This window comes from Peromyscus eremicus, chromosome 4, assembly GCF_949786415.1.
Source record: "Peromyscus eremicus chromosome 4, PerEre_H2_v1, whole genome shotgun sequence".
Classification (NCBI taxonomy): domain Eukaryota; kingdom Metazoa; phylum Chordata; class Mammalia; order Rodentia; family Cricetidae; genus Peromyscus; species Peromyscus eremicus.
The window spans coordinates 1,088,467-1,103,858 of NC_081419.1; the positions used below are offsets into that span (position 1 = coordinate 1,088,467).

Sequence of the window (15,392 nt, forward strand, 5' to 3'; positions counted from 1 at the left end):
TGAGTGCGTGTGTGCGTGTGTGTGTGTGTGTGTGTGTGTGTGTGTGTGAAATATTTACAGTTCTCTTTTGGTGTCATGCCTTCATGTCAGGGCTCAGCAACAGTATGTGACTCATGGCTGCCACATTGGATGGGGCATCCACACAGCATGCTATCGTTGTAGGGAGCTGCTTGGGATTGGGGCACCAAATGAACTCCAGAGGGCTGCCATGGGCTGAAAATACCAAGCCTTTCTCCCGGTACCCCTCAGTAAGCCAATTATCAGTGGCTCTACACAGAGCCACCTACACAGCTGCAGGGATTTCCTGTGGGTCCCTTGGGGCAGGACCTGTCTTTGAGGCAAGGGGCACCCACCACCTGTGAGGCAGAAGGTGGAGACTCCTCACCCCGTGCAGAACTAGTGACACCCACTAGCTGTGGTGACCTCCTAAGATGCTTCCATGAGCTTGCATGCAGAGGTTCCCGGGCTTGCCAGTTGCCCAAAGCTCCCCGAGTTGGCCGCCACTGCAGCTTGCTTAGCAGTGGGAACCTAAGAACCCGGGCACCCATGCAAAGTGCCTGCTTGCAGGTCGTGACACCATCAGGTCTTTGGTAGAAGAAGCTGGACGGCTTGGTGCCTGGGCAGCGTGGTGTTCAGATGTTCAGCTATCTCCATGGGGGCTGCTTTCCTGAAGACTACAGGGAGAATATGGAAGAAAGTAGGAGGGGACCGAAGGTGGGAGGGGCTACATGCGGGGTACTCAGGTATCTGACCTGACTGGATCCATAACAACTGGCCAGGAGGGAAGTCAGGGGGCACACTGGCCAGTTTGCATCTTGACAGGAGGGTCACCTGATGAATGAGTGTTAACAGCTTGAGTTAGCCCTCCTCTGATGCCCTTCACAGATGCCCACCATTGTCTGCCTCTCACTCATCACGAGAACAGCCTGGTTCCCTCTGCCCACATACAGGTTGGGCCTGGAGGGACTCAAAAGGCCTCAGCTCTGCCTGTGAGCTTTTTACAGCTCTCTTCCTAGAGACCCAGAACCACTTGCCTGCCTGCTCTCCCTTACCCACAAGAGTGGCAGGACTGTCACTTGGGCTGTCCTTGGCAATCCCTCTGGCCTCTGAATCCCCATGGGGTCAAGGCAAGACAAATGCATAGGCTCAGCCAGGCTGGATGGAGGTCCAGGGGGCATGGTTGGTCCTCCAGGCAAAGTCCCTAAGCTGAGGCAGAGTGAGACAGCCCCATCTATCAGTCCCCCTCTACAGGTTGGGTGGTTTAGATACCACCAGGGCACGTAGCATGCTGGTCAGGCCTACCTCAGGACCACGACACATGAGCAGCTTGCTCTCTATGGCCTGTCTGTACCTCCCTCCTCTCCTTTGCCGAATGTTTCTGCTGTCTTCCACACAGACTAAAGGGGCGTGGCCCTGTGGCAGCACCAGAAAGCCCCTGGGATGTGTGGGAGGGAAGTAACTAGAAGTGACCTGGACATTTTGCCCTCAGTCCTTACCAGGGAAATGGACATCTCACCCTGCCAGGGTCCCCTCCCCGTCTCCCACCGGAAGGCATGTGGTGTGGCATGCTGCTTTGCGCTAATGCAAGCATTTTCTACGTGACCAGGACGGGGGCAGCAAGCCTGTGTGTGCGCCTGTCCTGCTGTCCTCTGCAGTGACAGCTCCACCTAGAAACCTCTGAACCCCAACACTGCTGTAGCTCACTGAGGCATCTGAGGGTACCAAGACCCCTGTCCCCCCCTCCCCGCCTGCCTCACTCACCTCCCCACACTTTGGGCATTTTCACATCGGTTTTCCAGTGATTTCTGATAGGCAATGCTCAGCCACAGTGGGGGCCATGGGGCATGATTTTCCAGGAAAAAAAAGTTTTGAAATATAGCAATGAAATGTGCCTCTAGATTGGCAGTGCGGGAAGCCGGGCCCGAGGTCTCTGTGATCCATCCAGGAGGGGGTGCCCTGGGCAAAGGCACTTCAGGGACTTTCCAGATGAACTTGGGAGGTGATTCTTGACAGCTGCTCTCACTCAGGGACCCAACACCCTTCCAAGGACTGCATGGGGGAGGCAGGCAGGCATGGGAAAGGCATGTGAAGTCTGGGAGAAATGAGTTCGGCTGGGAAAGCACTCAGACCTCCCTTGTCCTGAGCTATCCCCAAGGACAGGTTGTGAGCCACACGTGGTCATCGGCCTGACCACAGACTTGGGGGAGGGACGGCTGGGCAATCTGGGCAGCTGCCTCCATTCTCTCCTCCCCCTCCTCCTCTCCCCTCCCTACTCTATTTTACCCACACACACACTTCTTCCCCATCCTCCCATCCTCCCTCCCCCCTCCCTACTCTACCCCCCCACTTCTTCCTCATCCTCCCCCTCCTCCCCTCCCGACTCTTCTTTATCCCCACACACACTTCTTCCCCCTCCTCCCCTTCCTCCTCTCCTCCTTCTCTTTTGCTCACTCCTCCCTTTTCTCTCCTCTGGCTCCACATAGCTCATGTCATCCAAGAGCCAGCACTGTGCTCCCGAGAGACCACAGGTGTTCCTTCAGCCATTCAGAGATTCCTCCACACCCTCCCGCCTCCAGCCCTTCCCCAGACTCAGGGGACCAGATCCGCGTTTGAAAGGCCAACTATACCCCACACATCTTCCCATGGTTTCAATTTTATTAGCTTGACCTTTTCCAGCTCAGTGTGTGGTATGGGAGCCTGTAAATATTCCGAGTCCACCCAGGACAATTGTGCCCAACTCTCCCCTCTGCTGCCTTCTTTGGGTTTAGGAGACCCCGGCTCCATGCTGACGCAGCATCTGCCCCTGCTCCCCTAAACAACAGGGCATGAACTGTAAGACGACATGGTGACCTTTGTTTGGGCAGTCACAGCATCCCCAATTTCTAAGTCAGGGTATGAGGACTAGATCTATAGAAAAGTGACAGATGTTCACCCCAGGAAGGAGAGACAGGGTCACTCCCGACACGCAGGCAGGTGTAGGTGGTAGAAACGCACACTGCAGCAGGGCCCTGCGCAACAGCAAGCTTGGCATCCCTGGACCCACGAGCCACGGCGTCAGTGGAAACTGAGATAGAAGCTGGCACTGCTGTGTAAGGAACGGAGGTTCCTGGTCTGAATCCCATGACAGGTGCCCCTGCCCCCACCCCACCCCGTGTCACAGGCTGGTGACTCTCAGAAGGCTTTCTCTCCTGCAGAACTGGAAGGTTAAGGCAAGCGCTTTCTCTCTGTCCTCTCTGGTCTGGAAGGCAGCCATCCTGAGGAAGGACCGCACCAGTACAGCACATAGCTCTGTGCTCTCCATCCTATACCTGTGGGGGACACTGTTCCTAGACCCCTACCCGCTGTCCCCTGATTGCCCGTCAGCCGAGTGAGGAACAGAGGGGAAGCCTGCCTGTCTGCCTTCCGGCTCCTATCTTGGCTCAACCATACGCCTTCTGAGATACTCACAAGGACCTTGAGCCAAGACATCTGCAGGGTGCATTTTGGGAGGACTAGGGTGGATTGGAGACCACTGTGTGGTCCATGAGCAGGAGGAACATTGTGGTCCATCTAGTCCTGGTTAGGAGCTGGGGTGCTTAGCAGGACCAGATGGAGGCTAAGAGTTGGGAAGGCTCTGTTTGGCCTGTATGCTGGGTCTTGGGACACAGGGCATTTGTGCAGTGCAGGAGTTGGCAGGCAGTGTGGGAAGTGTGGCAGTTTCCAATGGCCTGAGCAATGTAGCTTCCGCCCTACAGCCCATCAGTAGATGCCCTTCACCCGCTTGTTGTCAGGGTCAAAGGGAGACTTCAGGTGAACTTGGGCAGGATAGGTGACCCCCATTCTCTCCAAGGCATATTCTCCACTCTTCACAAAGTCCAGAGAGACCTAGGAGCAGAGGGAAGTCAGACTCATTAAGTTGTTACTGGAGGGGAGGGGGTGTCTAGGGTTTCTCAGTCCTAAGTCTCTACTAAGCCAAGCCCTGTGCCAGGCCCCTTCTCTGAGATGGAGCTCCCAAGAACAGCAGATCATGTGTCCTGTGCCCATGAGCCAGACAGGGACATCTGAGTCCATCAAAGCTTAGGCCCAGTAGCCGTCAAGACCTCTCCCTCAGCACGACTTGTTCCTGTGACCTGTTCCAAGCTCCCTGGGAAAATGGGGCTCAGGCAGGAGCCTGGATGCATTTTAGAGCCAGACAAACACACCATTATTATAAGGCCAGGGCCAGTGGCCAGACACATTATCCTGAGGGACAGGGTGGACAGAACAGCTTTCTGGACAGCGTGGCCCCTGTACCCTCCCCCGTCCAGCCCATATCTGGCTCCCTCTTCTCAGCAAGCCCTCTGGAGCTGTTAGCCCTGGGAGCAGGTGCTCCTCCGACAGGGGAGAGTGCTGTAGCCTGACACTCTACTGTGCAGAGGGAGGAACATTCCTAGGCCACCCATGGAGTTGCTTCTTTGTGTACAGTGATGATTCCAGGCCCAGGCTGGAGGGGTCCTGGCGCTTGTTCCCCCCCCCCCCCCCATTCCAGGTGGCTCAGGACTGGATGAAAAAGAAAAAAAGAAAAAAGGCAGCACACCTTTTTAAGCCACAGGATGTTCAGGGATGAGTCCTCTGTGCCATGCAATTCCCTACATGATGGGAGACTGGTGGATTTCAGCAGGGTAAAGGCAGGTGTTCTGGGACTAGCCTAGTTCAACTGATAAACACCCACGAGCCACAGAATCCCCGCTAGCTCCTTAGTCTTACTTAGAAATGTGGGTTACCCCACCAGATGACTGATAAATAGGGAGAGAGGGGGTTGGTTTGCAGCATCTGCCCACTCTCATGGCATGAATATTCTAGAAGCTTGATCACAGCGGTGGGACATGAGTCTCTCACTCCTTTGGTCACCTTCAGGGTCGGGCTCCTTGTCTGTGCGGGGTTTATGTTGGGCCCCCAGGCTCTGTTTATCAGAAACCCAAAGAAAGAGTGGGCAGGGTGGGTGGCACTGATCTCTGAAAGAAAAGGCTGTGGGTTCTCCCCTGCCCACCAGGCCTGGGCACCAGTAAATGAACTTCTAATTTTGCCTTGGCCGGGACCCAGGTTGTGGCCTCTCAGTGTTAAGGAAGTCCTGTGTAACCACCAAAAGTCCCGGGCTGTTTTGCAATGTGTGATGACTGTCAGTTACGCTCCACTCAGTGTGGTGCTCCACACCAGAGTCCTGTGAGGAAGGTGGGAGCCTGTACCCTTTCTATAGGGAAAGCGCGGGATCTTAGGGAAACCTCTGGTCTGTGGTCATAGAGCAAGAAAAAGCCACAGGCTCAAGTCAAGCCTGTATCCTGAGCCTCCTGCTCTAGCACAGGGCTCCTCTCCACTCAGTCACCCCCATCCTAAGCTGGGCTCCACAAGTCAGGCTACCCCCAGGTCCCAGGGGAGCCACTTGTCCTTGCCTCTTCCCCAGCTTGGTAACCCCTTCCTCCATTCAGCTGGACACCGTGGTCTTGGTGTCAGGCTAGAAGGCAGAGCCAGGTCAGCACCTCTGGGACTGAAGCTGGGGCATAGGAGATCTCAGTGAGACTTCGGCAAAGGTATGCGTAGGTAGTGTGAAAATAAATGGCAATACTCTTTGCACCTCTACACCCATGGCTGGGAAACAGGGAGAGGTAAAGCCACCCCTTTCCTCCTGGGGACATAGCTGGCACCCTTCTATGGCTCTCCAGGCTGCCCCAGCATCTGCAGCCTGGGTTTGGCTCACTGGGGTTGAGGTATCTGGGATAAGGAGGAGGGGCAGAGATGGTCCGCTAGCCTCTGGGACCAGAGAATGTTGTTCCGGGCCCTGCAACTCTTTTTGATCAAGAAAATCCTGGGGCTGCCCCAGTCAGTTTCTTTTTGAGATAAAAGAGAAAACTGGCAAGATGCTGCTGGAGACCATGACTAGGCATTCCTCTGCCCTTCCTGGCTTCCTCCTGTGTTCCCAGCATGCACAGGTATGGTCCTGAGGATCTAGTGTTGAGCCTGGAAAGGGACAGGGAACAGGGCTCACCAGTCCACCGCTGGGGTCTCGGATGTAGCCATAGGCGATGGTTTTGTTTACAGTGAACCCAAAGTCAGCCCTCCGGACGTGGCCCACCACTTGGCCATTTCTCCAGATGGCCTCCAGGCCAAACATAGGCACCTCCCTGCAAGAAGCAAGAAGATGGCTGAAACCCCAGACCGTGGTGGGAACACAGCCTGGGAAAGCGAGGCAGCTGGACTGTATCTACAAGAGCATATGCCCCACATGGGTACAGCTACCCTACAAAGACCTTGCAAGCCCCCAGTAGCCCAACACCTGACCTAGGATGACAGGGGACCAAATGGGAGTGAACAGGGAATGAAATCTAACTAAAGCCGGGCAGAGGCCTGGGGCTTCCGCAAGGCCCCATTCCATCCCCTTTTCATTTAACTGCCTTTTTTAAAGGTCTATATTAACTATAGAAAATAATGGGGGGGCTGGAGAGATAGCTCAGCAGTTAAGAGCCCTTGCTGCTCTTACAGAGGACTACAGTTCCGTTCTCAGCACTCATGCCACGTATTCACAATCTCCAGAGGATCCTATGCCCTCTTCTGACCTCTGTGGGCACCCATGCACGTGTGGCATATACTCACACAAACAAACACATACACATAAATAAAATAAAATCTTTTAAAAAGAAAAATACTCTATTTCATTGTGAAATCATCATATATATATACATACTCATTCTGTTCACATTCACCCAGCTACCCTCTCTTGTCCCCCCCCTCTCTCTTTTTTTTTGGGGGGGAGGTTTCGAGACAGGGTTTCTCTGTGTAGCTTTGGAGCCTGTTCTGGAACTCACTCTGTAGACCAGGCTGGCCTCGAACTCACAGAGATCCACCTGGCTCTGCCTCCCGAGTGCTGAGATTAAAGGCATGCGCCACCACCGCCCGGTTTGTCCCCTCTCTCTATCCTCCCCTTCTACTTTCATGTCACACACACATACACACACACACACACACACACACACACACACACACACACGTGCGCATTTGCACAAACACACAAATAAAGGTCTTTTAAATAACAAAATAATACATGACCCCCCCACACACACACACAATAAAACCACAATTCTAATTTGTGGATAAATAGTGAGTAAATCATACACCATTGTGTATGTACCACATTTTCTTTCTAATTCATCCACTGGGCTGTGCACGGTGGTATACATGTTTAATCCCAGAACTCAGGAGACAGAGGCAGGCAGACCAAGATGAGTTCAAGGCTAACCTGGTCTACATGGTGAGTTCTGGGCCAACCAAGTCTACATAGTGAAACCCTGCCTCAAAAATAAATAAATAAATAAATAAATAGAATCATCCATCGATGGGCGTCCGGGCTGGTTCTGTGTCTTGGTTATTATGAACACTACTGCAGCAAACTTGACTGTCAAGTACTTCTGTGGCATGCTGACTCAGAGCCCTTTGGTATCACCAAGAGGGCGTGGCTGAGTCATGTGGAAGTCCCTTTGCCACAGTGGTTAGAGTGACTTACATTCCCAGCAGTGGTGGATAAAGGCTCCTCTTTCCCTGAATCCACACCAGCTGTCCTTCCTTTTCTTGGTGTCAGCCTCTCTGACTGGGGCAGGATGGAATCTCAGCATAGTCCTGGTTTGCCATTTCCCTCATAGCTGAGGACACTGAGCAATTTTTCCTGTGATCACTGGCCATTTGCATTTCTCCTCTTCTTCAGCTGTCTGTTCAGTTCATTTGCCTGCTTACTCTCTGGATTATTTGTGGGGTTGTTGTTAAATTTTGTTGTGGTGGTTGTTATTGTTTGTATATTCTGAGTATTTATCCCATCAGGCGGATGTCCCCCGTTCTGCAGGCTGCTTCTTCACTCTGACTACTGTTTCCTTTGCTGTGAAGGAATCACTTTGTTTCAGACAATCCCACTCACCAGTTCATGCGCTGACTTCCCACTCGGAAAGGCCCTGCCCACATTTATATCTTGAGGTGCCTTCTTCCCTCAGCAGTCCTCTGGAAGTCTCAGAGTTCCAGAGATTTAGATCTCATCCACTCCGGGATTATTCTCATGTAGGATGAGAAGCGGGGGTCTATTTCTTACTTCTACACGTGGACATCCAGTTTTGCCAGCACCATTATTAAAGAGGCTGCTTTTCTCTGATGTGATTTTGAAGGCACCTTTGTTGAGAATCAAGTGACTGTAAGAGCTGCGTGGCTTCTCTCTGGGTCCTCCATTTGTTCCCTGGGTCTACACGTCTATGTTTGTGCCAGGACTACGCTGGCTTTGTCACTATGGCTCTGCCATATAATTTGAGGTCAGGTATGATGGTGCCTCCCTCATTTCTCTTTTTTTGCTCAGGATTGCTTTGACTGTTCTGGATCTTCTGCTTCCATGTAAACTTCAGGATTTTTTTCTAGTTCAATGATGAATTCCATTAGAATTTTGGTAGTGAGTATGCTGAATCTAGTTCATTAAACAGCCAAGTGGCCTTATTTTACCGTGTTCTGGTCATCTGCTCTTTATAGTACATTTACCTAAAGGATTTTTCTTTATCAATGTACTATATTAATAATGAAGTTTTTGATTCAAAATTCAAAATGGTAGACAAAAGGAAAAAGAAAAAGAAACCCACTAAAACCTGGAAATGTCAGTGTCCAGCTCATGGTAACATTTGGTGCCATTTGCAGACTGACCCTCTGGGCTGTCATCAGTGGTGGCTTCTCAGAATGACAAGGGTCAGGGCAGGTTCAGATGCCCTCTTGGGTCTGCAATGCAGAGCCACACCATCTGGGTACCACCCACCAGAGGATGGGGGCCAGGAGGAAGGCTTGGTGAACATCTCCTCCCCAGCATCCTCTCCAGTCATTCTCCATGGGACAAAGCGGCATTGTGGAGGTTCCCAATTCACCCAAGTCCCCTCAAAGCAGCAGGCACACATCAACGAGTACCTTGCAGCCAAGAGCTACAGGGACAGGAAGGAAGCCCCTGAGCAGGACAGGTGTCAACCCTCTGCTCTGGACCTAAACACAGGCCTCAGAAGCTTTATTGAGGCTGGGACGGGGAGATATGGCAGTTCTGCCCCACCTGAGAGGCCCCTGCCACCCAAGCTGGGCAGCCCTCAGGGGAGTAGGTGAGATCTCAGGAAGAAGCCACAGTATGATGACAAACCCTGGTGCTGCTCATTGCCTCTTACCACACTTGACACTCTGAGCCAAGTGGCAGCATTTGTGGCTGGCTGTCAGCTGCAAAGCAATGTCCAACGTCATCTCCCCTTCCTGGAGACAGTTGCTATGAGAATTCCTATGGGTGCCACCGTGGGCCACCAACACTATCCAGTATGTGATTCTGACCCAATAGAACCCAGGCCTCCAGGATCCAAACTCTCTCGGTGACTTGGAGCACTTGAGCCTGAGCCTGTGTCCCAGTGACGTGTTCCAAGCTGTTTCTTGGTGAGCGGAATGGAAGATCGAGTTCCCCAGAAAAGGTCTCACCTTTCACTTCTGCTGTGTGACTGGGTATGAGTCCATGTCTCTGCCATTCTGTGGCCCTCATTTATAAATGGAGGGTAGTTCTGCCCAGTCAGGATTTAATTGGAACAGGATGGGAGGTGGTTGCATAGGGACAGGGCACCGGCTTGTAAGTAGGGGTCACCCTCCCAAGTCAGGCCTGGCTCTACTCATCACAGAGAAGCCGGCCAGGCTGCAGAAGCTTTTAAATGCCTTCATTGAAGAAGGTTAAGCCTTTTCCATGTTCCTGGGTCCCTGCCCATGCTCCCATCTCTGACCCACTTCTGGCCCACTCAGGCCTTGAGGGGTCTGAATTTGCATACCAGTTCTGCTTTTACCAACACACGATGTAGATCTTGTGTTGTAGATTTAGATCTCCTGGGCCTCACTTTTCCCATGACAAAGGGCCGTGGTGAATGGGAGGCTGACCCGAGGGACATGCCAGTCCCAGGGGCTCTCACTGTAAATGGTAAGTACCACCTCCTCCGTGTGGACAGTCACCCGATGGGCCAGAATACTCACTCTTCCACGGTGAGGCAGACCAGGCGTCGGTAGAGGCCTGTGGCACGCTGCTTCTCCAAAGCCTCACGGCCCAGGAAGGGCACTGAGGACTTGAGCTTACAGGTGAAGGCCAATCCTGCCTCCAGGGGGCTGTCATCAGGCCTCAGGTCTGCGTGCCAGTGTCGATAGCCTGTGGGACAAGGAGGACGCGGGTGAGGGTCCAGCTGGGGTGGGCAACAAGTCTTTAGAAGACACGTGTGGGTGCTGCCCAAACCCACACTACCCAGTCCCAAATCTCCACCTTCACTGTTGCTTAGCAACCTGGGCAGCCCAGGACGATGGAGCAGATCCTGGACTCCAGAAGGTTCCCTATATGAGTTCCTGGAGCAGACTAGTTCCGTGAGCTTTCTGGTCCCTTGTACCATCAGGGTGGGGTGTTTGGTGGACCTGGGAAGTGGAGTGAGCCTCCGTAGAGGAAGGGCAGATCTGAACTTTTATCACCTTTTAAAGGAGGTGAGGTGGCCACTTGTTAGCAGCCCATCCTGCTCCGAGTCTTCACCTCCCTGCAGATATCTGGGTGTCGCTAGTAGAACCCCACATAGGCATATGTGAGGCCCTGGGTTCAACCTCCAACACCAAATTCTTAAAAAGCTAAAAAAAAAAAAAAAAAAAAAAAAAAAGCCTCTCCAGGAGCCAACTGTGCTGAATTCAACCCCTCCTCACTAAGGCCTACTCCCTCAGGAGTCTAGGCAGGGCCTCACCTCTCTGAGGCCCAGGTGTGTGCAGGTATTGGGGACCCCAGCATCACTTCTGAGGCCCTGCATAGGAGACCCCACCCATAGGCAGTGAGGAGGGTTTGAGAAAATACCCAAGGCTGGGAGATAGAGGGATTTATGATGCGAAAATCTGGACACCAGTGACAGGAGCATCCCAGCTTCTTCCTGGTGGCTTGGGTGGCCTTCTGGAGCTCACCTTTCTCGATGCTCAGGGAATCAATGGCACGGTAGCCCGCATTGACAAGACCATGCTTGGCCCCTGCCTCCATCACAGCCCGGTACACTGGTAAGCAGGACGCACGGGGCACATGCAGCTCCCAGCCCAGCTCCCCCACAAAGGAGAGCCGGATGGCCCGGACCTGAGGAGACAGGGGTATGAATCAGACACAGCTGCCTCAGGATGATGAGGTAGGTCCAGACACAGACTACCGCTTAACCAGCAGGCCTGGCCTGGTCAGATTCTCAGTGAGAAATGGCGTTTTCTGAGGAAAGTTCACAGAAGCTGATCTGGAATCTTGATGTGAAGAAAGAAGATTGAACTTAGAGAGCAGGAGACAGCAGTGGCCAGCTGCTTCCCTACGGTCAAGCAAGTAACCAGAAACTGGGCAGCTCAAGCCGATGGAAATGATCTCCATGTCTGTTCTGAGGTTCACAGCCTCCTGGCAGAGCCACACCCGGAGGCTCAGGAAACACCTTCCTGGTTTCTTCCAAAGCAAGGGATCAAGTAATGCTTCAAATGTATCTGCGCTCAGCATCTACTGCTCTCTCTCAGCTGCCAATCTCCGTGGTTCCCGCCTCTTACCAGGACTCTGCCGTCAGGCTTCGGACACCTGGGACGGTTGACACTGACCATCGACATGATGGGATCTAGAGTCACCTAGGAGACAAAGCTCCGGGCATGTTTGAGGGAGGTTCTAGAGTGAGTTAATGGAGGGAGGAAGACCATTCCATAGGCTGAGCTCCCAAATAAAATAAAAAGGAGGAAGTGAGCTGGTGCCCACATCCATCTCTCTCTCTCTGCTCCCTGACCATGGATGCCATCTGACAGCTGCCCCAAGCTCCTGCCATCATACCTTCCCTGCCATGATGAATTGGACCTTCAAACAGTGAGCCAAACAAACCCTTCCTCCTCCTCCTCCTCCTCCTCCTCCTCCTCCTCCTCCTCCTCCTTCTTTTTTGTTTTGTTTTTTGTTTTCTTTTGTTTTTCAAGATAGTTTCTCTGTGTAACAACCCTAGTTGTCCTGTAACTCATTTTGTAGACCAGGCTGGACTCGAACTCACAGAGATCCACCTACCTCTGCCTCCTGAGTGCTGGGATTAAAGATCTGCACCACCACCACTCGGCAGTCCTTCCTTTTTTAAGGTGCATTTGTCTGGGGTTCTGTCACAGCAACAAGATGGTGACTATATAAACACACCCTCAGTTGGTCCCATCTGCCTGGATCTTATGTCCAAGTACAGCCACAGCCACAGGCTCTGCCAACCTGGGCTCTCTTTTTAAAAAGCCTGAAGCCTCTTCCATTCGTGGGAAGCAAGTGAGAAGTCGTAGGCATAGTTCATGCCTTGTCTGCATCAATTCAGGGTGGCTACATGCCAAATTCATCATTCTAGAAGCCACACGAATGAGCATCGTGGGTTCCTGAAACTGTGGCTCACAAACACAGGCATGGTGGCACCACTTATTGGCTGTCTCTAGGATGAGAACTTCACACACATCCTACCTAATCACAACCATGCAGGAAGGGCACTGAGGCCCAGTGCAGAGAGCTAGAGCTGGGTCTGAGCCTGGGGTCCACACTCACACAGTCAACATGAAGGCTACCTTTCCCAGAAGATGCAATCCTTCCATACATTTGGCTTAGGTACATGTCCCATACCCAAGACACCCAACAACTGATGCCTACTTCCCCGGCCTTCAGGCAAGTTCTGGGGTATGTAAGTGAATGTCCCCAAGGGTACACTCCATCCCAGGATCACCGTTCAGCTCATCAATGGAATATGGGGGGCTCAAAACACCTCACAAATAAAGAGGCCGGTGGCCAGGCCTGTGCTGCCCTCCCCCCCCCCCCCGTGCTGGGTAGGGGAGGGAACTTCTGTCTGACCACAAAGTCAGCACCTTGTGACCCTGACAGTCTAATCAGACAACCACTGAGAAACTGGATTCCAAACGCTTTGAAGCGGCACCATTTGCCTGGCCTCGTGAAAAACCTCAAACTGATGCAGAAACTGTGCTGTTGACATTCCCCTGCTTCCCAGTGCAAGCTGTAGGCCCCTGACAAAGACTGCCTTGTCACCAGGGTGCTAATTTTAGACAGCCCCTGAAGGAGCTTGGGGCTCAAAGCCAGCCTCATTTTGAAGCAGGAAAAGTCATTTTTAAAGTGCACACAACCATGCACCCCATTCAGACACTCCTCACCCAGCCAAGCACACAGGTGCGGTGATGTCCATGGGTACCTGAGGTCTCCTGACCTCAGTGGGACATAAGGTGGCCACTTCTGGGTCTCTACTGCAGACCAGTGTGTCCCATGGCAGGTGCCAAGAACTCCTGAGAGAAGACAGTAGGTTCTTATCCCTCCTGGCAAGGTAAGAATTTGGAGAAGTCCACATGCCTTCCAGGTTCGTAGATCCTGGTTACCTGGGTGCCTTACATTTTTTTTTCCCTTGAAGTAGTAGAGCTGAAGGCGGGCCTCATTTCTTCCTAGTATTGACGCACAAGGATGGGACAAGACTGAGAACAAAGATATCAGAAGCTCATTATCCTCATTCCTATGGGCCAGGCACCTCCCAGCCACCTTGAGGGCTCAGGTTATGTGCCCTGTCTAAGGAATGTGCTTCAGACAGGGTTCATGAGCAGCAGGGTTACAGAAAGTTTCATGCCCGGCATATATTCACCTGCCATCAAATGTTGGCTCAGGCACTGGCACAATCGTATTCAATGCTGCTGGAGTCACACTTGCAAGGAATTGGAGCCAGCCTAGACGCCCACCACCGGCTTAATGGTTAGTACATACACACATGGAATTTTATTTATCCATAAAAAATGAAATTATGAATTGTGTCGGAAAATGGGCAGGATTGGAAAATACTGGGTTAAGTGAGGAAACCCAGGCTCAGGAAAACACCACCACACTGGCTCAGGTAGCTTTAAAAGGCTATTGAGAGGGCTGAGGATACAGCTCAGTGATAGGGCACCTGCCTAGCATGTGGAAGGCCCTAGGTTTGATTCACAGCACCACAAAAAAGTATGAAATAAAAAGGCTTAAGAGGAGGCAGAGCTCCTAGAAAGATGCTGTTGGCAATGGCCAGTGCTAGGATTGTAGAAGGTTGGCAGGGCCTTTAACCAGGTTTTGTTAAAACTCTTTTCTCACTCTAAAGATTCCACAGTAAACAAATGCAGCAGTTTCAAGACACAAAGCCAACACACAAAATCGTCTGTCTCTATACCCTAGCAGTGAACAACCCAGAAACGGAAACTAAGCCAGGAATGGCAGCGTACACCTGCCATCCCCATGACTGGGAGATGGAGGCAGAAGGACTGAGCAGTTCAAAGTCATTCCCAGGTACATAGGAAGTTTAAGGCCAGCTAGGCTGCATGAGAGTGTCTTAAAAGTTCAAAAACAAAATAAAGAAGGAAACTAAAGCAATTTCATTCATGCCAGCCTTCAAATGTTTAGGAATAATCCCAACCAAGAGGTGAAAGGACTCTAAGATGACAACTGAATTCAAAGACACCCATGTTTAGGGGTTGGGAGACATATTCCTAAGATGCTCAAAGTACCCAAGGCAGTCACAGAGGCCACGCAGCCCTGGCAGAGTCCCCTGATACTTATTAAGTTGCAGGGACAGAAAAACAACCTCTTAAAATTCGTGCAGATTCTCAACCTTAAGAGCCAAGTCAGTTTTGAAAACTGACAAAATTGGGAGATCCACTCTTTTTCATTTCAAAGCAGACAGCAACTGGGCCACAGCAATGAAAACAGTGTGGCGCTGTCACAGTGACATGGAGAGAATCACATCAGCGAAACTCAGCAGAGCGTCTGAAAGCAAATTCCCACGTAGGTGACCAGGTGAGCTTCACGCACACAGACACACAGTCACATCTTCGATGAAGAAAGGAAATCATTTAGCAGGGCAGTGGTGGCACACGCCTTTAATCTCAGCACTTGGGAGGTAGAGGGAGATGGATCTCCGAGATCGAGGCCAGCCTGGTCTACAGAGTGAGCTTTAGGACAGCCTGGGCTACTCAGAGAAACACTGTCCTAGAAAAAAAAAGGCGACCCAGTGGGTAAAGGTGCTTGCTGCCAAGCCTGAGGACCCAAGTTCTACCCCTCGGACCAACATGGTGAAGAACAGAACTGACTCCCACAAACTATCCTCTGAAACCCACAGGCATGCCATGACACAAGTGTCCCCACGCATAAATAAATAAATGTAACGTAAATTTCACAAAATGCAAAACAAAAAGTAACAGATGCTGCTGAGGGTGTAGAGAAACCAGAGGCTTTGTACATGCTGACGTGGACATAAAATGGTGCTGTCACCATGGAGAAGTGTGACACCCTCTTGAAATTTTGAAGTAGACCTAGGTGGTGTGGCCTAGCTTGTGTGTAAACACCCCACCCC

The 15,392-nt window shown here is 51.9% G+C and overlaps 1 protein-coding gene across 1 annotated transcript in view; it reads right to left on the reverse strand.

Moving 5' to 3' along the window:
- Positions 1 to 3,143: 3,143 nt before the first annotated feature.
- The window catches only part of Sardh (sarcosine dehydrogenase), a 63,005-nt gene continuing 50,756 nt past the window's right edge, over positions 3,144 to 15,392 (reverse strand). Inside the window, exons 17-20 of the mRNA XM_059259000.1 lie at positions 10,966 to 11,128; positions 10,015 to 10,183; positions 6,002 to 6,137; positions 3,144 to 3,864 (exon numbers count right to left, since the gene is read on the reverse strand). Of these exons, the coding sequence (XP_059114983.1) occupies positions 3,739 to 3,864; positions 6,002 to 6,137; positions 10,015 to 10,183; positions 10,966 to 11,128 (594 nt within the window). The 3' untranslated portion in view covers positions 3,144 to 3,738. The remainder of the gene's footprint in view (positions 3,865 to 6,001; positions 6,138 to 10,014; positions 10,184 to 10,965; positions 11,129 to 15,392) is intronic.